Below are 14,349 nucleotides of genomic sequence, written 5' to 3'. Positions count from 1 at the left end.
ATAGTGGGGCCAGGCAGTGGTGTAACACACCTTTAATCCCAGTACTCAGTAGACAGAGGCCGGAGGAGCTCTGGTCTATAGATAGAATTCCAAGACAGTCAGTGCTACACAGAGAGACCCTGCTCTCCACCCCCTCCCAAAAAAATAGTGGGATGATGATGGGAAGGGAATGAGAGAAGGTAATACTGTGTATGTGAGTGCGTTTGTACGTGTGTATATGTATGTGTGTGTGTGTGTGTGTGTGAAAATAACCCAAATCCTTTAAATACATTAATGAAATTGTCAAAGAAGTTTAAAATAAATAAAATTAAGGACAAAAGTAAAAGGCCATCTGTATATAGTTCAGTGATAGGGCATTTCCCCAGTGTGCACAGGGCCTCAAATTTAATCTCTAGTACTGAAAAAAAAGAAGCAAGAAAGTTGATTTCTGGGACAATCGGCATGGTGTGGGGTGTGCACATGGCTTAGTTTGCCGGGGTCTCCCCCAGGCTTGGGAGCTGGCATGAAGACTCAGAAGCCAGGTGAGCCTGCACCTGCTCTTTCCACCGTCCTCTCCCACCTATGACCCTCCTTCCCTCCCACGCCCTCCTCAAACTCTCCACCCAATAATTTTCCCTTTAGGACTCGGCAATGGAAACAATCTGGGGTCTCAGCAAGGTAAGTGCATCAATGGGGAGGCCCCTTCGTGGGGATCCTAAGGCAGAGTTTTCAGGAGATCACTCCTTTAGCCAATCTCTCAAGTACACCTCTGAGCCAGACCTGGTGTTGAGCCCTGTGGACACCATTGTAGCTCAAGTTCAACTGTCCACAGGCTGGAGAGCTCACTTTAGGGGTCAAGAGCAAAACTCCTGGGGCTGGAGAGATGGTTCAGAGGTTAAGAGCATTGGTTACTCTTCCAGAGGTCCTGAGTTCAATTCCCAGCAACCACATGGTGGCTCACAACCATCTATAGTGGGATCTCATGCCCTCTTCTGGCACAAAGGCATACATAAACATGGAGCACTCATACATAAAATAAATAAATAAATAAAATATTAAAAAAAGATAAAACAAAACAAAACTCCTGTAGGGCATGATGGCTCATACCTGTAATCCCAGTGCTCAGGAGGCCAAGGGAGGAGCATCAAGGGTCCCAGCTCAGTTTAAGAGACATGGTAAATTCCAGACTAGTTTGAGCTACAGAGCAAAATCCTGTCTCAAAAATATGCATTGTCATACAGTAGTGGTGTACACCATTAATCCCAACACTCAGGAGGCAGAGGCAGGCAGATGTCAATGAGTTCAAGGCCAGCCTGGTCTACAGATTGAGTTCCAGGACAGCCAGGAATACACAAAGAAGTCCTGTCTTCAAACAACAACAAACAAAAACAGGGCATGGTGGCACAAACAATTCTAGCATTTGGGAGGTAGAAACCCTCTGTCAAGGTCACTGTAGGCCAACAGTGAATTAGGGGTCAGCCTGAGCTTACAAGTGACATTTTCTCTAATACAAAACAAAGCTGACCATAGTGATTGATGAGAGTCCTTTTTTTTTTTTTTGAGACAGGGTTTCTCTGTGTAGCCCAGGCTGTCTTAAACTAAGAGCTCCATATGCCTCCGTCTCCTGAGTGCTGGGATTAAAGGCGTGTATACCATTAGGCTAGTGATGAAGGTCTTTAATCCTAGCACTCAGGAGGCAGAGACACACCTGTGAGTTCAAGGACAGCCTACTCTACATGGAATGTTCCAGAACAGTTAGGGTTACATGTAGTGACACCCTGGTTCAAAACAAACAAGCAATCAATCAAAAAGGAAGTTCCAATCCGGAAGGAATGGAAGGGTGAGGAGCAGGCCCATGGATGAGGCAGATGCAGCCAGGAGCTGGCCAGCTGCGGCCTCACTCCCATTCAAGTGCATTGGTGGCTCCTGTCAACTCCCTCTACCCCCAGTCAGGCCCTGCAGTTCAGAATGACTTTGGAGCAGGTAAAGAGGGGACAGGGACAGATGCGGGTGTCCTGGGCTGAGTTTCTGGCGTGAAGCCAGCCCAGAAATGAGGACACCTCACCTACATATCTCTTCCAGGCTTTGGAGGAGTTGGAAAACCCCAGAAACCAGGTGAGGCTCCTGCTATGCCCGTCCTTGTACTTACACACCTGTGTTTCTCCAGGCTCCCAATCTCATTTTCTTTCACTCTTTCCCCAGGACTTGGGGATGGAAATAGGCTGGGAGCTGGGGCCTTCCCAGGAACTGGAGTCCAGTCAGGTAAAGCACTATGATTTTTCAAGCACCCCTGGATGGGAGTGCTAATGTGGAGGACTAAAAATCTCTCTTCTTCCTCAGGCCTTGGAGAAGGACTAAAACCCCAGAAGCCAGGTGAGACCCCCTGCTTGCTTTCCAATTTAGCCTCATACAGCAAACACTCATTCTATAAACCACACCCATCCTGGGCTAGCCAGGTGTGGAAGTCCAAGGTATGTTGGGAAAACAGATAGCACCGGCATGGTACTGAGGCTGTCACAAGTGCCACCCTGAGAATTCTAGAACAGAGAAAGTAAAGTTGGGGAGTTGGCTGTGGTCCACTGAAAACTGGTGGAGGCTTAAGGAACATGGAAGAGACACCCACAGAAAGAGGTTGTGGGCTCTAGAAATGACTGAGGGGCCAAGAAGGCAGGAGATAGTGTGGATGAAGGAAGGTGTTTTTCTGGCTGGTTGTGATACCTAAGGGGGGACCCAGGCAACAGGATATGGCATCCTTCACTTTAGAGAGGCAAGAAGGAAGTTAAAGGCTCACAGCAGAAGACAGAACCATCACCTTCTAGAACATGGGCAGAAGAAAGAAACCCAGGAAAGAGACCAGGGAACAGCAGAGGACAGACGAGAGGCAGAAAGTGAGGGACTGCCAGAGCCAGACCTGGGGGACAGAAGTTCTGGCAGGACTTCTGATGGGGGAAGTCCTTCTGTGTATATGTTATCTTATTGGTTAATAAATAAAGCACCGCTGGCCAATAGGGAAGCAAGATAGGTGGGACTAGGAGTCGAGGAGGATTCTGGGAAATGTAGTCACCATGTGATCCTGGGAGGAGAGGGTGCAAGTCTGGCATTCTCGGTAAGATATGACCTTACAGCTGGGCAGTGGTTGCACATGCCTTTAATCCCAGCACTCAGGAGGCTGAGGCAGGGGGATCTCTGTGAGTTCAAGACCAGCCCGGTCTACTGAGTGAGTTCCAGGACAGGCTCCAAAGCCACAGAGAAACCCTGTCTCAAAAAACAAACAAAAAAGACCTTATAAAAATATATATTAGTAACTATGGGTTAATAATTAAGTCAGAGCTAGCCATTAAGAAACCATAGCAAATGGCCAACAGTTTCATAATTTATATAGCTTCCTGCATGTTCATTTGGGACTGACACAGCTCTGGGATCAGGCTTGCAGGAAGATGCACGGTACAGACTTCCATAAGCACTCGGGGTCTGAATACTCAGAGGCCAGAGTGAGAAGATGCTAGGACTCGATGCTCAGGGTTTGGCAAAGAAAACAACAGTATAAGGAGAGAGCGCACAGTATGACTCCGTTAAGACGCATGCACGTCTGTCGGTGTGTGGATGGAGATGGAGTTCAGGTCTTGGGCAGAATATCAGAAAGAGTCCTGATATATAATCTCCTTCTTTCCCTACTAGGTCCTGCACCCCAGAATGGATATGGACCAGGTAGGAGCAGGGCTGGGCTCCTCGGGAGGCCCTCAAATGGGAATCCCAGGTCCCTCACCTTGATATTTGTCTCTCCTCTAGACTATGGAGGTGTGAAGTCCCAGAAGCCAGGTGAGCCCTGTCCTGACCTGTTCCTCGGCCTGTCTTTCCCCAGGTCCTGAGCTCCCCTTCATTCACACTCTTCTCTGTCCCCAGGATTCAGGAATGGGAATGGACTTGGCCTGGGAGCCCAGTCAGGTGATGCTGGTAGGCTGTGTGTCTATGGGAGTGTCATCTACACCCCTACAGCCCACCTTCCCCTCTCAGGCTTTGGGGGACAGTCAATTAGGAGGAGGGCTGGTTTTTAACATGGTATGAAGTGGGGACTGACTATGGACCTTCTGTCCCTTGTTCATCCCTCCCTTCCCCACAGGTCCCCCAGTTCAGAATGGGCGTGGACCAGGTGAGGAGGGAATGGAAGGAATTGGAGTATGTGCTGGGGTTGGGGTTTTGGAGTATGTGCTGGGGTTGGGGTTTTGGAGTATGTGCTGGGGTTGAGGTTTTGGAGTATGGGCTGGGGTTGAGGTTTTGGGGTATGTGCTAGGGTTGAGGTCCTGGGAGCTCTCAGTTTCTCACTGAGTCCTTATTTCTTCCTCAGACATCAGAGGGGGCATGAAACCTCCAAAGGCAGGTGAGCTCTGCCCTGTCTCAGTGTCCCTGTGAAGCCCACCCACCCCTACATAGCCTGGCCTCCCCTTACTCTTTTCTGCTCTCTCCCAGGGTTTGGCAATGGGAATGGAATAGGAGCTGCTGCCCAGCCAGGTGCGGGCACCAGGGGACTAGGAGAGATTGCAGCCAGGGTACTAGGGTTCTAAACGAGGCATGCTAGGGCCCCACCCACTCCCTATTTCTCTCATGCTTTGGATCACATGCAGTACCCCAGAAGGCAGGTGGGACTCACTCCTGCCAGGGATTCTGTCTCCCTCCAATGACAGTGCTCCCTCTGGAACAATCTCCACCTTCACTTGCCCCTCCAGGTTTGGGAATGGACTGGGAGCCTAGTCAAGTGAGATAAGGGCCACATGTGGGGTGTCCTTCTGTGCTCCCCTCCCAGGCCTCAGAGGAGCAGAGTTGGTACAAAACCGAGGAGGTGCTGAGAGCAGGCCTCCAGGACTCTGTGTTTCTAGTTTCGTACAAGAGAAAAAGCCTTCACCTCCACCGAAACCCATATCCTATTTTCCCTTCACACAGGCCTGGCAGCCCTGAATGGATATGGAGCAGCTAGGGGTGGGGGCTAGGACTGGGAGACTTATATACAGTGTATGTATGGGGCGGGGGTGAACAAGCAGTGTTCACCAGCTGTGCATGTCTCCTACAGGCTTTGGAGTGGGCAGGAAAGCCCAGAAATCAGGTGAGTCTTGTCTACTCTGAGTCTGTCCCTGCCTTAGTTTGTGTTTCTATTATTGTGATAAGACACCACGACCAAAGCAACTTGGGGAGGACAGGTTTTCCTTAGGCTTAAATGTCCTGGTCACAGTCCATAATGAAAGGAAGCCAGGACAAGAACTGATCGGAGGCCACGAGGAGTGCTGATTACTGGCTGGCTTCTCAGGGCTTACTCAACCAGCTTTCTTATAGCACCCAGGGCCAGCAGCACTGCCACAGTGAGCTGGGCCCTCTCACATCAGCCGCCAGTCAAGAAAATGCCCCACAGGCCAATCTGATGGAGGCATTTTCTCAATTTAGAGTCCCTCTTCCCAGAAACTCTAGGCTTAAGTTGACAAAACCAACCAGCACAGGGTCCCTGATCATGCCCTCCTGGATCCATAAATACCTCCACCATGTCTCCCTCCCTCTCTCTTTATGGCAATGGGCTAGGGCTGGCTGGGGCCCCAAAGATTGAGCCTGACTGAATGATGGACAGATCGGTGGTCTAGCCTGAGGCTTGAATTCTGTGCTATCCTCCTTCACAGACCTGGGAGGGGTATGAAGCCTTTTAGCTGGAGATTTAGGAGTCCAGAAGAAGGGACAGCCCCCTCATTCCCCTGCCTCCTTTTGAGACCCCCATCTTACCCCAACTCCCTTTCCTCCCCAGGATTTGGGAATGGAAATGGACTTGATGCCCTGCCAGGTGTGGTCTTCTGGGCATGGGTCTTACAGTGATGTTAGGGAACCAGGCAGATGGGAAGAAAGGCTAGAGATAGGTATCAGAAGGACAGAGGGTTGAGGGAGTCCCTGACACAACTCCAGTCAGCCTCTCTCTGTCTTTTGCCAACTGTAGGAGTAGGTGGGAAGCTTCAGAAGCCAGGTGGGGAGCCTCTCTCTCTCTCTCTCTTTATCTCTCTCTCTTTCCTCACCATCCTTAGTTCTTTTTTTTTTTTTAATTTATTTATTTATTATGTATACAGTGTTCTGCCCGGGCCAGTAGACGGTACCAGGCCGCATTACAGATGGTTGTGAGCCACCATGTGGTTGCTGGGAATTGAACTCAGGACCTCTGGAAGAGCAAACAGCGCTCTTAACCTCTGAGCCATCTCTCCAGCCCCCCATCCTTAGTTCTTAAGCTCATGGTGGGAGAGGTGTTTCCTGTGCCTGTCTTCAAGGAGAGCCCATCCTTAGTTCCTATGAAGGACGTGTGGAAATCAGTGGGGATTGTGGAGCCAGGGAGGGAGGTGAGGGACCCCAAGAGACCGCTCTCACCCTGGCCTCTTCTTCCATGGCCCACTATAGCATCTTCCTTATCCTCCCACAGGCCCTGCAGCTCGAAATGGCTATGGACGAGGTAGGAGCAGAGCTAGGCTTATGAGGCCCAGAGGCGGGGAACCCAGCATCTCTCACCTGTACCCTGTTTCTCTTTCAGACTATGGAACAGACATGAGGCCCCAGAAGCAAGGTGTGCCCATCTCTAGCCTGTCTTTCTGCCTGTCCCCGCCAGCCCTGAACTTTGCTCCCTCTTTAATGGTCCCCTCCATCTGTATCCCCAGGATTTCGGAATGGGCATGGGCTTGGAATCCAGCTGGGTAAGGGAGTTTGTGTCTGGCTGTCCTGTCACTGTCCACTGTCATGTCTGCAGAGAAGATCCCAAGGAGCCTGTAGTTTCTGGCCTGACTCTGAAGGGGAGGCCAAGTCCCTTCCTCCCTAACTTTAGTTCCGTCCTCCGCTCACTTTTCCCTCCTCCCCCCTCCTCCCCCCTCCTCCCCCTCCTCCCCCTCCTTCCCCTCCTCCCCTCCTCCACCCCCCTCCTCCTCCTCCCAGTTCAGAATGGCAACAAGAAGGTACTAGGGGCTTAGGGAGCAGAGGCTTGGAAAGTAGAGCAAAGAAAGCAAATGGATACTCACTCTAGAACCTATCTGAAGAGCCCCCTGGTTTCTGCATAGCCTGATAGGGTTCTTCTGTCTTCCATGTCTCTCTGCCCACTAGACCCTGCAGTCTCCATTAACTATGGACTAGGAAGGGGAGGAGGGGTACGTGTTGTAGGTCAGATGCCAGAAAGAGATCAGAGGAAAGGTCTTTGGAGGAGAGGTAGCCCCATTTTGTCTCCATAGGGTACAGAAATGGACTGGGAACTAGAGCCTTCCGAGGCCAAGGACCACATCCAGGTAAGGGGCACGGAAAGGGGAACAGATGGTCATGGGAAGGGCCAGGGGCAAGGTGGGGCCCCCCATGCCCTGTTCATGTCACCTCAGGCCTGGGAGGGGCTAGGAAACTTCTGAAGCCGGGTAAGGCCCTTTTTGTCCCTCTTCCTGCCTCCCTGATATTTCCACACCCAGCATTAGTCCAGTCCTCATGGCCTGCTCTCCTCCCAGGGTACATGCCAGAGAACAGGCTGGGGATGCCCCCAGGTGGGTGGGGGAGCGCACAGAAGTTTCATTCCCTGGAAAGGGTGTGTATATATGATCAGTTCTCCGTCTCCACCATGCCTGGGAGGGGGAATGAAATCTCCAAGGACAGGCAAGTGAGAGAGACCCCTTCACCTCTGCCTTCTGTGATCCCTGCGTCTCCTGCAGGGCCACCCTATCCTGCCCCTCATTTACTTCTTTTCTTCCTCAGGATACAAAGGAAATGGAATGGCAGCCCAGCCGCCAGGTAAGTTCCCAGACAGGTTAGGAGAGGGGTCAGAGGGCATGACAGGGAGGCAGAGGGGTTGGGTGTGTCAATAGCAAGAGTCCTTTGCCTGTCTGAGCTACCTTATCCCCCTGATCAGTGTGGCCCACAGAACTGGGCTGTCTCGCCTAGTAGAGGTCTCCTGGGAGTGCTGTGCCTCCTGGAAGCCACTGCAAACCGTGGCTTGTCCTGGCTCAGGTGTCCTGAGTGGCGTAGGTGAGCCACCACCTGGAGCCAGCCCCTCACGCTTTACCTCTCCTCCTAATCTAGGTCCCTGCAATGGTGGGCTTGTCCCACCACAGCTCCTCCCCGGGTCTCCCACTCCAGGAGTCCCTTCAGATAAAGGAGGTGCCTGGGGCCTGAAATCCCAGCTCTTGCCCCCAGTGCAAAATGCTAAATCCCCAGGTCAGTGTGGAGCCTGGGGGTAGGGAGGTGCCAGGAGGTCTGTGGCTCTGAGAGGGGCTGGCCCTGGCTGCACTTTCTGATGTCATATCCTCAGAGAGACCCTGTGAGGGCTCATTTCGGTGTCCCTCATTCTAGCACCAACCCCGGCCATTCAGTGGGGACTGAAGCCTCAGAAAGCAGGTGCGATCTGATTCCAAGTCCTGAATCTCAGAGGGACAAACCCTCTACTTCTCTATTCCTGCCTCTCTTGGGTGTCAAGTCCTGAATCTCAGAGGGACAAATCCTCTACTTCTCTATTCCTGCCTCTCTTGGGTATCAAGTCCTCCATTACCCTTGTTCGAAAGCTGCCTCAGGTAACCTAAGGCCTGGAAGACCCTCCCACAGTCTACCCTCAAACTCTTGTTGCTCTCTCAGATCTTCCTTTGGTTCTATTCCATGTAAACAGGGCCAGTTCCTGCTTCTTCCCCCAAGGTTCCTTAGGTCAATATGTGGCCCCTAGGAGATCTGCAAAGTCCCCACCCTCCATCACTGACCCCACCTTTTCACAGGTCACCAGCCCTCCAACCGCTATGGAGCTGAAGCAGAACTGGGTGAGAAGGATGTTTTCCCTCCCCTTCCCTGCCTCCATCTCCTTCTTCTGTGTTCCACCTCCAGAAGAGGGGAGGGAAAGGCCAGGGTCATTTCTGACCCAGTTTCCTCTCCCTTAGGCTTCCATGGTGGCTTCAAGCTGCAGAAAGTTGGTGAGCCTCTCTAAATGCCCATCCTATGCACAGCAAATCTATCTCATGGCCAGACTCTCTATTCCTATATCTCTTGTCTCTCTCTCTCCCTTCCCTGTCCCTGTCCCTCCCTACCCCCTCCCTACCTCCCTCCTTCCCTCTCTCCATCCCCACCTTTAAGATAGAATCTCACTATGTAGACAAGGCTGGCCTGAAATTCATAGAGGTCTGCCTGCCTCTGTCCCTCTGCCTCTAGAGTGCTAGGATTACAGGCACGTGCCATCACTGTTCTGCTTCTTTTTTTTTTTTTTTTTTTTCCGAGACAGGGTTTCCCTGTGTAGCTTTGGAGGCTGTCCTGGAACTAGCTCTGTAGACCAGGCTGGCCTCAAACTCACAGAGATCCGCCTGCCTCTGCCTCCCGAGTGCTGTGATGAAAGGCGTGCACCACCAACGCCCGGCCACTGTTCTATTTCTTAATCACCCAACATCCACTCCTGTAGTGGCATTGCTTTGCCAGTGAATTGTGATGGTGGCCACATCCTACAGACTTGGCTTTAGGTGTGCAGAGGTGACCCCTTATAAAGAAGAGGAGGGGCTAGCTCGAACTTTTAGGTTGTGATCTTGTGGACTCATTCAAACCCCACCTTCACACGCTTCCACAACTGTGGCCAGTGCCAGTTGTGACCCTGCCTGAGGTGAAGGTACAGTGACAGTCGGAAGACAGCAGCTTTAGAAGTTGACCAGAAGGAAAGTCTGGGAAGCCTTCCCGGAGGAAGCAGCAAGAAAACAGAACTGGGGTTAGCTGGACGAGGAGGTGGAAGAGTGAGCCAGGGGGATGGAGCAGCCAACACCACAGCTTTTCACTTTCTATTTATTTATTTTTAGTTTTTCGAGACAGGGTTTCTCTGTACTGCTTTGGAGGTTGTCCTGGAACTCACGCTGTAGACCAGGCTGGCCTCGAACTCACAGAGATCCGCTTGACTCTGCCTCCGAGTGGTGGGATTAAAGGCATGTGCCACCACTGTCCATCATCAGAGGACAGTTTCATGGAGTCCTTTCTTTCCACCTTTATGTGGCTTCTAGGAATCAAAGTCAGTTCACCAGGCTCACACACGAGCCATCTCATCAGCCTTCTCCTTCCTGTTTTGAGACAGAGTCTTGTGTAGCCCAGGCAGACCTTGAGATGTTGGCTCTCAGATTCCCATGTAGCTGAGATTACATGGCTGCACCACCAAGGCTGGGGTGAGGGCGGGGCTCTGTTTTAGTAATCTGAGTTGGTCTTTTCTATAACTCCTCCCCTCCCCAAGTGGTGGCTATATGGCTGCCCTGCCCTGGCCTTCTCTGCTCCAATTTCTCTCATACAGGTTTCCATTATGGGAATGGAGCTCTGGAAGCTGGAGTTTTCCCAGAGACACTACAGTCAAGTATGGGGAGGGGCTGGGGGTGAAGGCTGGGCCATGAGACAGGAAGCTAGACTTACCACTAAACTTTCTCTTTCATCTTCCAGTGTTCCCCATAAACAATGGTTTTAGGAATGGTAAGTTGAACCCAGAGTACCAGATACAGTGAGGAAGAGAATGGGCTGTAGCCAGGAGCTGGATGGGGATAAATAATTGATCTCTTGCAGGACTCAGGGAGGAGACTCTTCTGTACCCTAAAGCAACAGTTCTAACCCTAGAGAGAAATGGTAAAATAATAATAATGATAATAATATTAATAATGATGATGATGATGATGATAATCCAGCAAGGGTGGTCAAGAGGGTTCCAAAGTTCAGAAGGACTGGGGCCTCCTGAATGCCCAGTTCTGGGGGACAGTGTACCCACACTAGTTCTCCTCCTGCAGGTCAAGCTGGGGCCCTGCAGGGCTCCCCCTGGCTGGCCCTCCAGCCCTGGGGGGCTGGAATGAAGCCAGGATATGGATATGCAGGCGTGGGGAACCAGGCAGGTAAATGGGGTGTGGGTGAGGGTGGGTGGGCAGTGTCAGGGTCCTGAATCCAGGCCTAACCCATAGCAGTGTGTAGGGAAGGCTGAGGGAATGGCATGCGGGTACCCGAGCGACTGAAAAGGAAAACATCACTAAGGGGAGGCCCTGAGCCCAGCCCGCGTGCTCTACTGAGATTGGGAGGAAAAGAAGGGGACACAGGGCTGTGTAGGTTAGCGCCCCTAACCCTTTTTTCCCAGGGCCCTATGGTCAGCTGAGGCCAGAGCTGGGGCTGGACCATTTTGGTGAGTGAGCCTCTTTACAAGCCGGGGGAAAAGGAGCTGTGTGGCAGAAGTCCCCTGGTGTCCCACGTGTCTTGTGGTCTGTGTTGCAGGGGAGCCTTTAGTGAAGCAGATGCCAAGAGACAGCTGGTAAATGGCTCCTGAGGTAAGAGGAGTCGTGGTGACCCACAGGCTCCACTCAGAGGCCACCACTGTCATCCCTCCAGCTGTCCCCCAGTCCTTGGCAGGGAGAGCAGGCTCCCTGGCCCTTAGAATGCTGAGTGATGATCTCAGAGACATCACCAGTGCCCTAGACACTGTTCTGTCTCTCCCCAGGACACTGCTGAGCATGGAGCCTGTCCCCTGCCCACCCTGAGGGTCTCTGCATTAGAGCCTGGTTGGAGGAGCACAGCAGGGGGATCTGAAGACTGGCCCAGGGCACTGCGCTGCCTGTGGTGTCCTCTGGGCTGAAGTATTAATAAAGCCATATTATCCCTTAGTGGCCTCTGTGTGCCATGCTGACTTCAGTGAAGGTGACACATCCTGCTTCATTTACTCACTCATCAAATGACAAAGTGGCTTTGTCAGACTCTGTATTCCAAATGAAAGACATGACAACAAAAATAGACCCAAAACATGTCCCCAAAGAGGGGACTGGTCCTGGTCCATTTAGGGGTCTTTGGCAAGCTCAAGACCTGGGTTTGACCTCAAACACTGGGAAAGAAAGACTGCCTTTAAATAGGATCCTGGGGGTCTGGGATCTAGGGAGTGTTTACCATGCAAAGGAACATTTTAGAACTTGCTTTAATTTGTCATCATTCACTAAAGTTGTTGAAGAAGATGGGTGGGATGGCTCTACTCTAACCTTGAAAGGTGGAAGCAGAAGATCAAGAAGCTGAGGCAGGAGAACTCAGAGTTCAAGGTCAAGCACAGGCTACACAGTGTGACCCTATCTCAAAAATAAAGCTGGGGTGTAGACACATCGATGACCCAGTGGTTCAGAGCACTTGCTTTTCTAGAGGACCAGAGCTCAATTCCTAGCACTCACTGTAATCCCAGGGGATCTGCCTCCCTCTGCTGGCCTCCAAGGACACTGAATGCACATCGTATACAGACATACATGCAAGCAAAAAACCCAGGCACATATAATAATTAAAATTTAAGCCAGGCAGCTGGGTGTTGGTGGCGCACGCCTTTAATCCCAGCACTCGGGAGGCAGAGGCAGGTGGATCTCTGTGAGTTCGAGACCAGCCTGGTCTACAAGAGCTAGTTCCAGGACAGCCTCCAAAGCTATAGAGAAACCCTGTCTCAAAAAACAAAACAAAAATTAAAATTTAAAAATAAAAATCTCCTATTTTCTAGTTCAATTTAATTTACTATTGTTCTGTATGCGTAAGGTTTGTGTGTGATGTTGTGCACATGCATATCAGAGCAGAAGCCAGGCAACAACTGTGGGTTCCGGGCCTTAAAGTCAGGTTTCATGTCAGGCTTATGTGGAGAGCACTTTTGCCTGCCAGGCCATTTCACCAGCCTTTCTGAGACAGGATCTTATGTAACCGGGTTACATAAGCTAGAGGCTGGCCTCTAATGTTCTCTGTAGCTGAGGCTTGTTTGAAACTCCTGATCTTCCTGCTTCCATTTCCCAAGTGGTGGGATTAGAGGCTCAAAAGTATTTTTCCCTTATGGTCAGATGTCACTGAACTCATAATTTAGATATAGAATTTACTTTCACATTATTTGATTAATGTTCAATTAAATGACAAATAAGATATTAGGATGGCCTACAAACTTGATGAACTAAATTAGACATCTCAAACAATTACAAATACCAGGGACCAGGGATATAGCTCAGTCACAGAGTACAAGTGTGGATTCACATCCCAGAATAAAAAACCAACTAAATAAAAATCTCCTCAGTGAAAAATACCTTCTAGTTGAGTCCATTGATTTCTAAATGCTGAAAAGGCACAGATCCTACAAACAACACCTTCGTAAGCAGTTAAGGCTTCTTGGAAACCTTATTCTTCCAAATTACAGAACACTTCCTAATTAAAAAAATTTTTTTTTGGTTTTTAGAGACAGGGTTTCTCTGTGGCTTTGGAGGCTGTCCTGGAACTAGCTCTTGTAGACCAGGCTGGTCTCGAACTCACAGAGATCCCCCTGCCTCTGCTTCCCGAGTGCTGGGATTAAAGGCGTGTGCCACCACCGCCCAGCAAAAATATTTCTTAAAGTCAGTCATCCTCATCCCATGTTCGCTCATGCTTCTGGGTATCTTCATTTCTACCTCTTGGAGCTGCAAATGTGGACACACTGGTCTCCAAGGAAGGGTTCAGCATGGAGGTTAAGAAATTGAGCCCTAGCTGGGCAGTAGTGTCGCACACCTTTAATTCCAGCACTCGGGAGGCAGAGGCAGGGGGATCTCTGTGAGTTCCAGACCAACCTATCTACAGAGCTAGTTCCAGGACAGCCAGGGCTGTTACACAGAGAAACACTGTATGGAAAAACCAAAAGGGAAAGAAAGAAATTGACCACAACCTCAAATAATTATCTCCCAGATCCTCCTCTCATCACACTGTGTCTTCTACTTCACAAGGCTTTTCTCCTTACGGTGAACCAACACCACCTACTCCTAGTGGCAGTCCTCAGTGAGGAAAACAGATGACACCCCATATCCCCATGCTGGAGATGGAGTCCTGTTCTGGAATTGGATTTGTAGATCAGGTTGTCCTTGAACTCACAGAGATTTCCCTGCCTCTGACTCCAAGTACTGGGATTAAAGGTGTGCAACACTACTGCCTGGCATCCAAATTTCTCTTAATGTTTAAGAGAATGTTGAATGTTCTGCCCATGTGTGTATGTTGGAGGAGGGTACTTGATCTCCTAGAACTGAAGTTATAGGGATTATGAGACACCCTGTAGGTGCTGGGAATCAAACCCTGGTCCTCTGCAAGAGAAACAAATGCTCCTAGCCACTGGTCCATCGATCAAGTGTCCTCCAATACCAATGTTGAAGAGCTTGACCCTTTTCCTCCTCTTTAAAAAATATTTATTTATAATGTATACAGTGTTCTGCTGGCATGTATGCCTGCATGACAGAAGAGGGCACCAGATCTCATTACAGATGGTTGTGAGCCACCACCATATGTTTGCTGGGAATTGAACTCAGGACCTCCGTGAGAGGTCTTAACCTCTGAGGCATCTCTCCAGACCCTTTATTCTTTTTTCTCTTCCTTTTGTTGTCTCATTTCTTT

General features: G+C 50.4%; 1 protein-coding gene and 1 long non-coding RNA gene across 2 annotated transcripts; both read left to right on the top strand.

Annotated features, from left to right (window-relative positions):
• The first annotated feature begins 620 nt into the window (after nt 1-620).
• Nucleotides 621-3,926, top strand: LOC121141109. The gene is made up of 7 exons (XR_005878016.1): nt 621-657; nt 2,062-2,094; nt 2,182-2,241; nt 2,320-2,352; nt 3,658-3,687; nt 3,769-3,798; nt 3,883-3,926. It is a non-coding gene; the product is annotated as an uncharacterized LOC121141109 (long non-coding RNA).
• A 176-nt stretch (nt 3,927-4,102) lies between these two features.
• LOC121141108 lies at nt 4,103-11,597 on the top strand. Its single transcript, XM_040747967.1, has 19 exons — nt 4,103-4,129; nt 4,325-4,357; nt 5,045-5,077; nt 6,419-6,448; nt 6,527-6,559; nt 6,651-6,686; nt 7,212-7,265; nt 7,717-7,752; nt 8,041-8,175; nt 8,311-8,355; nt 8,724-8,765; nt 8,883-8,915; nt 10,259-10,318; nt 10,402-10,431; nt 10,522-10,581; nt 10,740-10,841; nt 11,078-11,122; nt 11,212-11,264; nt 11,435-11,597. Exons 2-18 carry the CDS (start codon nt 4,339-4,341, stop codon nt 11,250-11,252), a joined length of 834 nt encoding a protein of 277 aa, XP_040603901.1. The 5' UTR covers nt 4,103-4,129; nt 4,325-4,338; the 3' UTR covers nt 11,253-11,264; nt 11,435-11,597.
• The last annotated feature ends 2,752 nt before the right edge of the window (nt 11,598-14,349 follow it).

Source organism: Mesocricetus auratus, unplaced genomic scaffold (genome assembly GCF_017639785.1).
Source record: "Mesocricetus auratus isolate SY011 unplaced genomic scaffold, BCM_Maur_2.0 Super-Scaffold_100007, whole genome shotgun sequence".
Taxonomy (NCBI): Eukaryota; Metazoa; Chordata; class Mammalia; order Rodentia; family Cricetidae; genus Mesocricetus; species Mesocricetus auratus.
The sequence above is the reverse complement of the archived record's forward strand: the minus strand, read 5'-3'. Positions and strand labels throughout refer to the sequence as shown.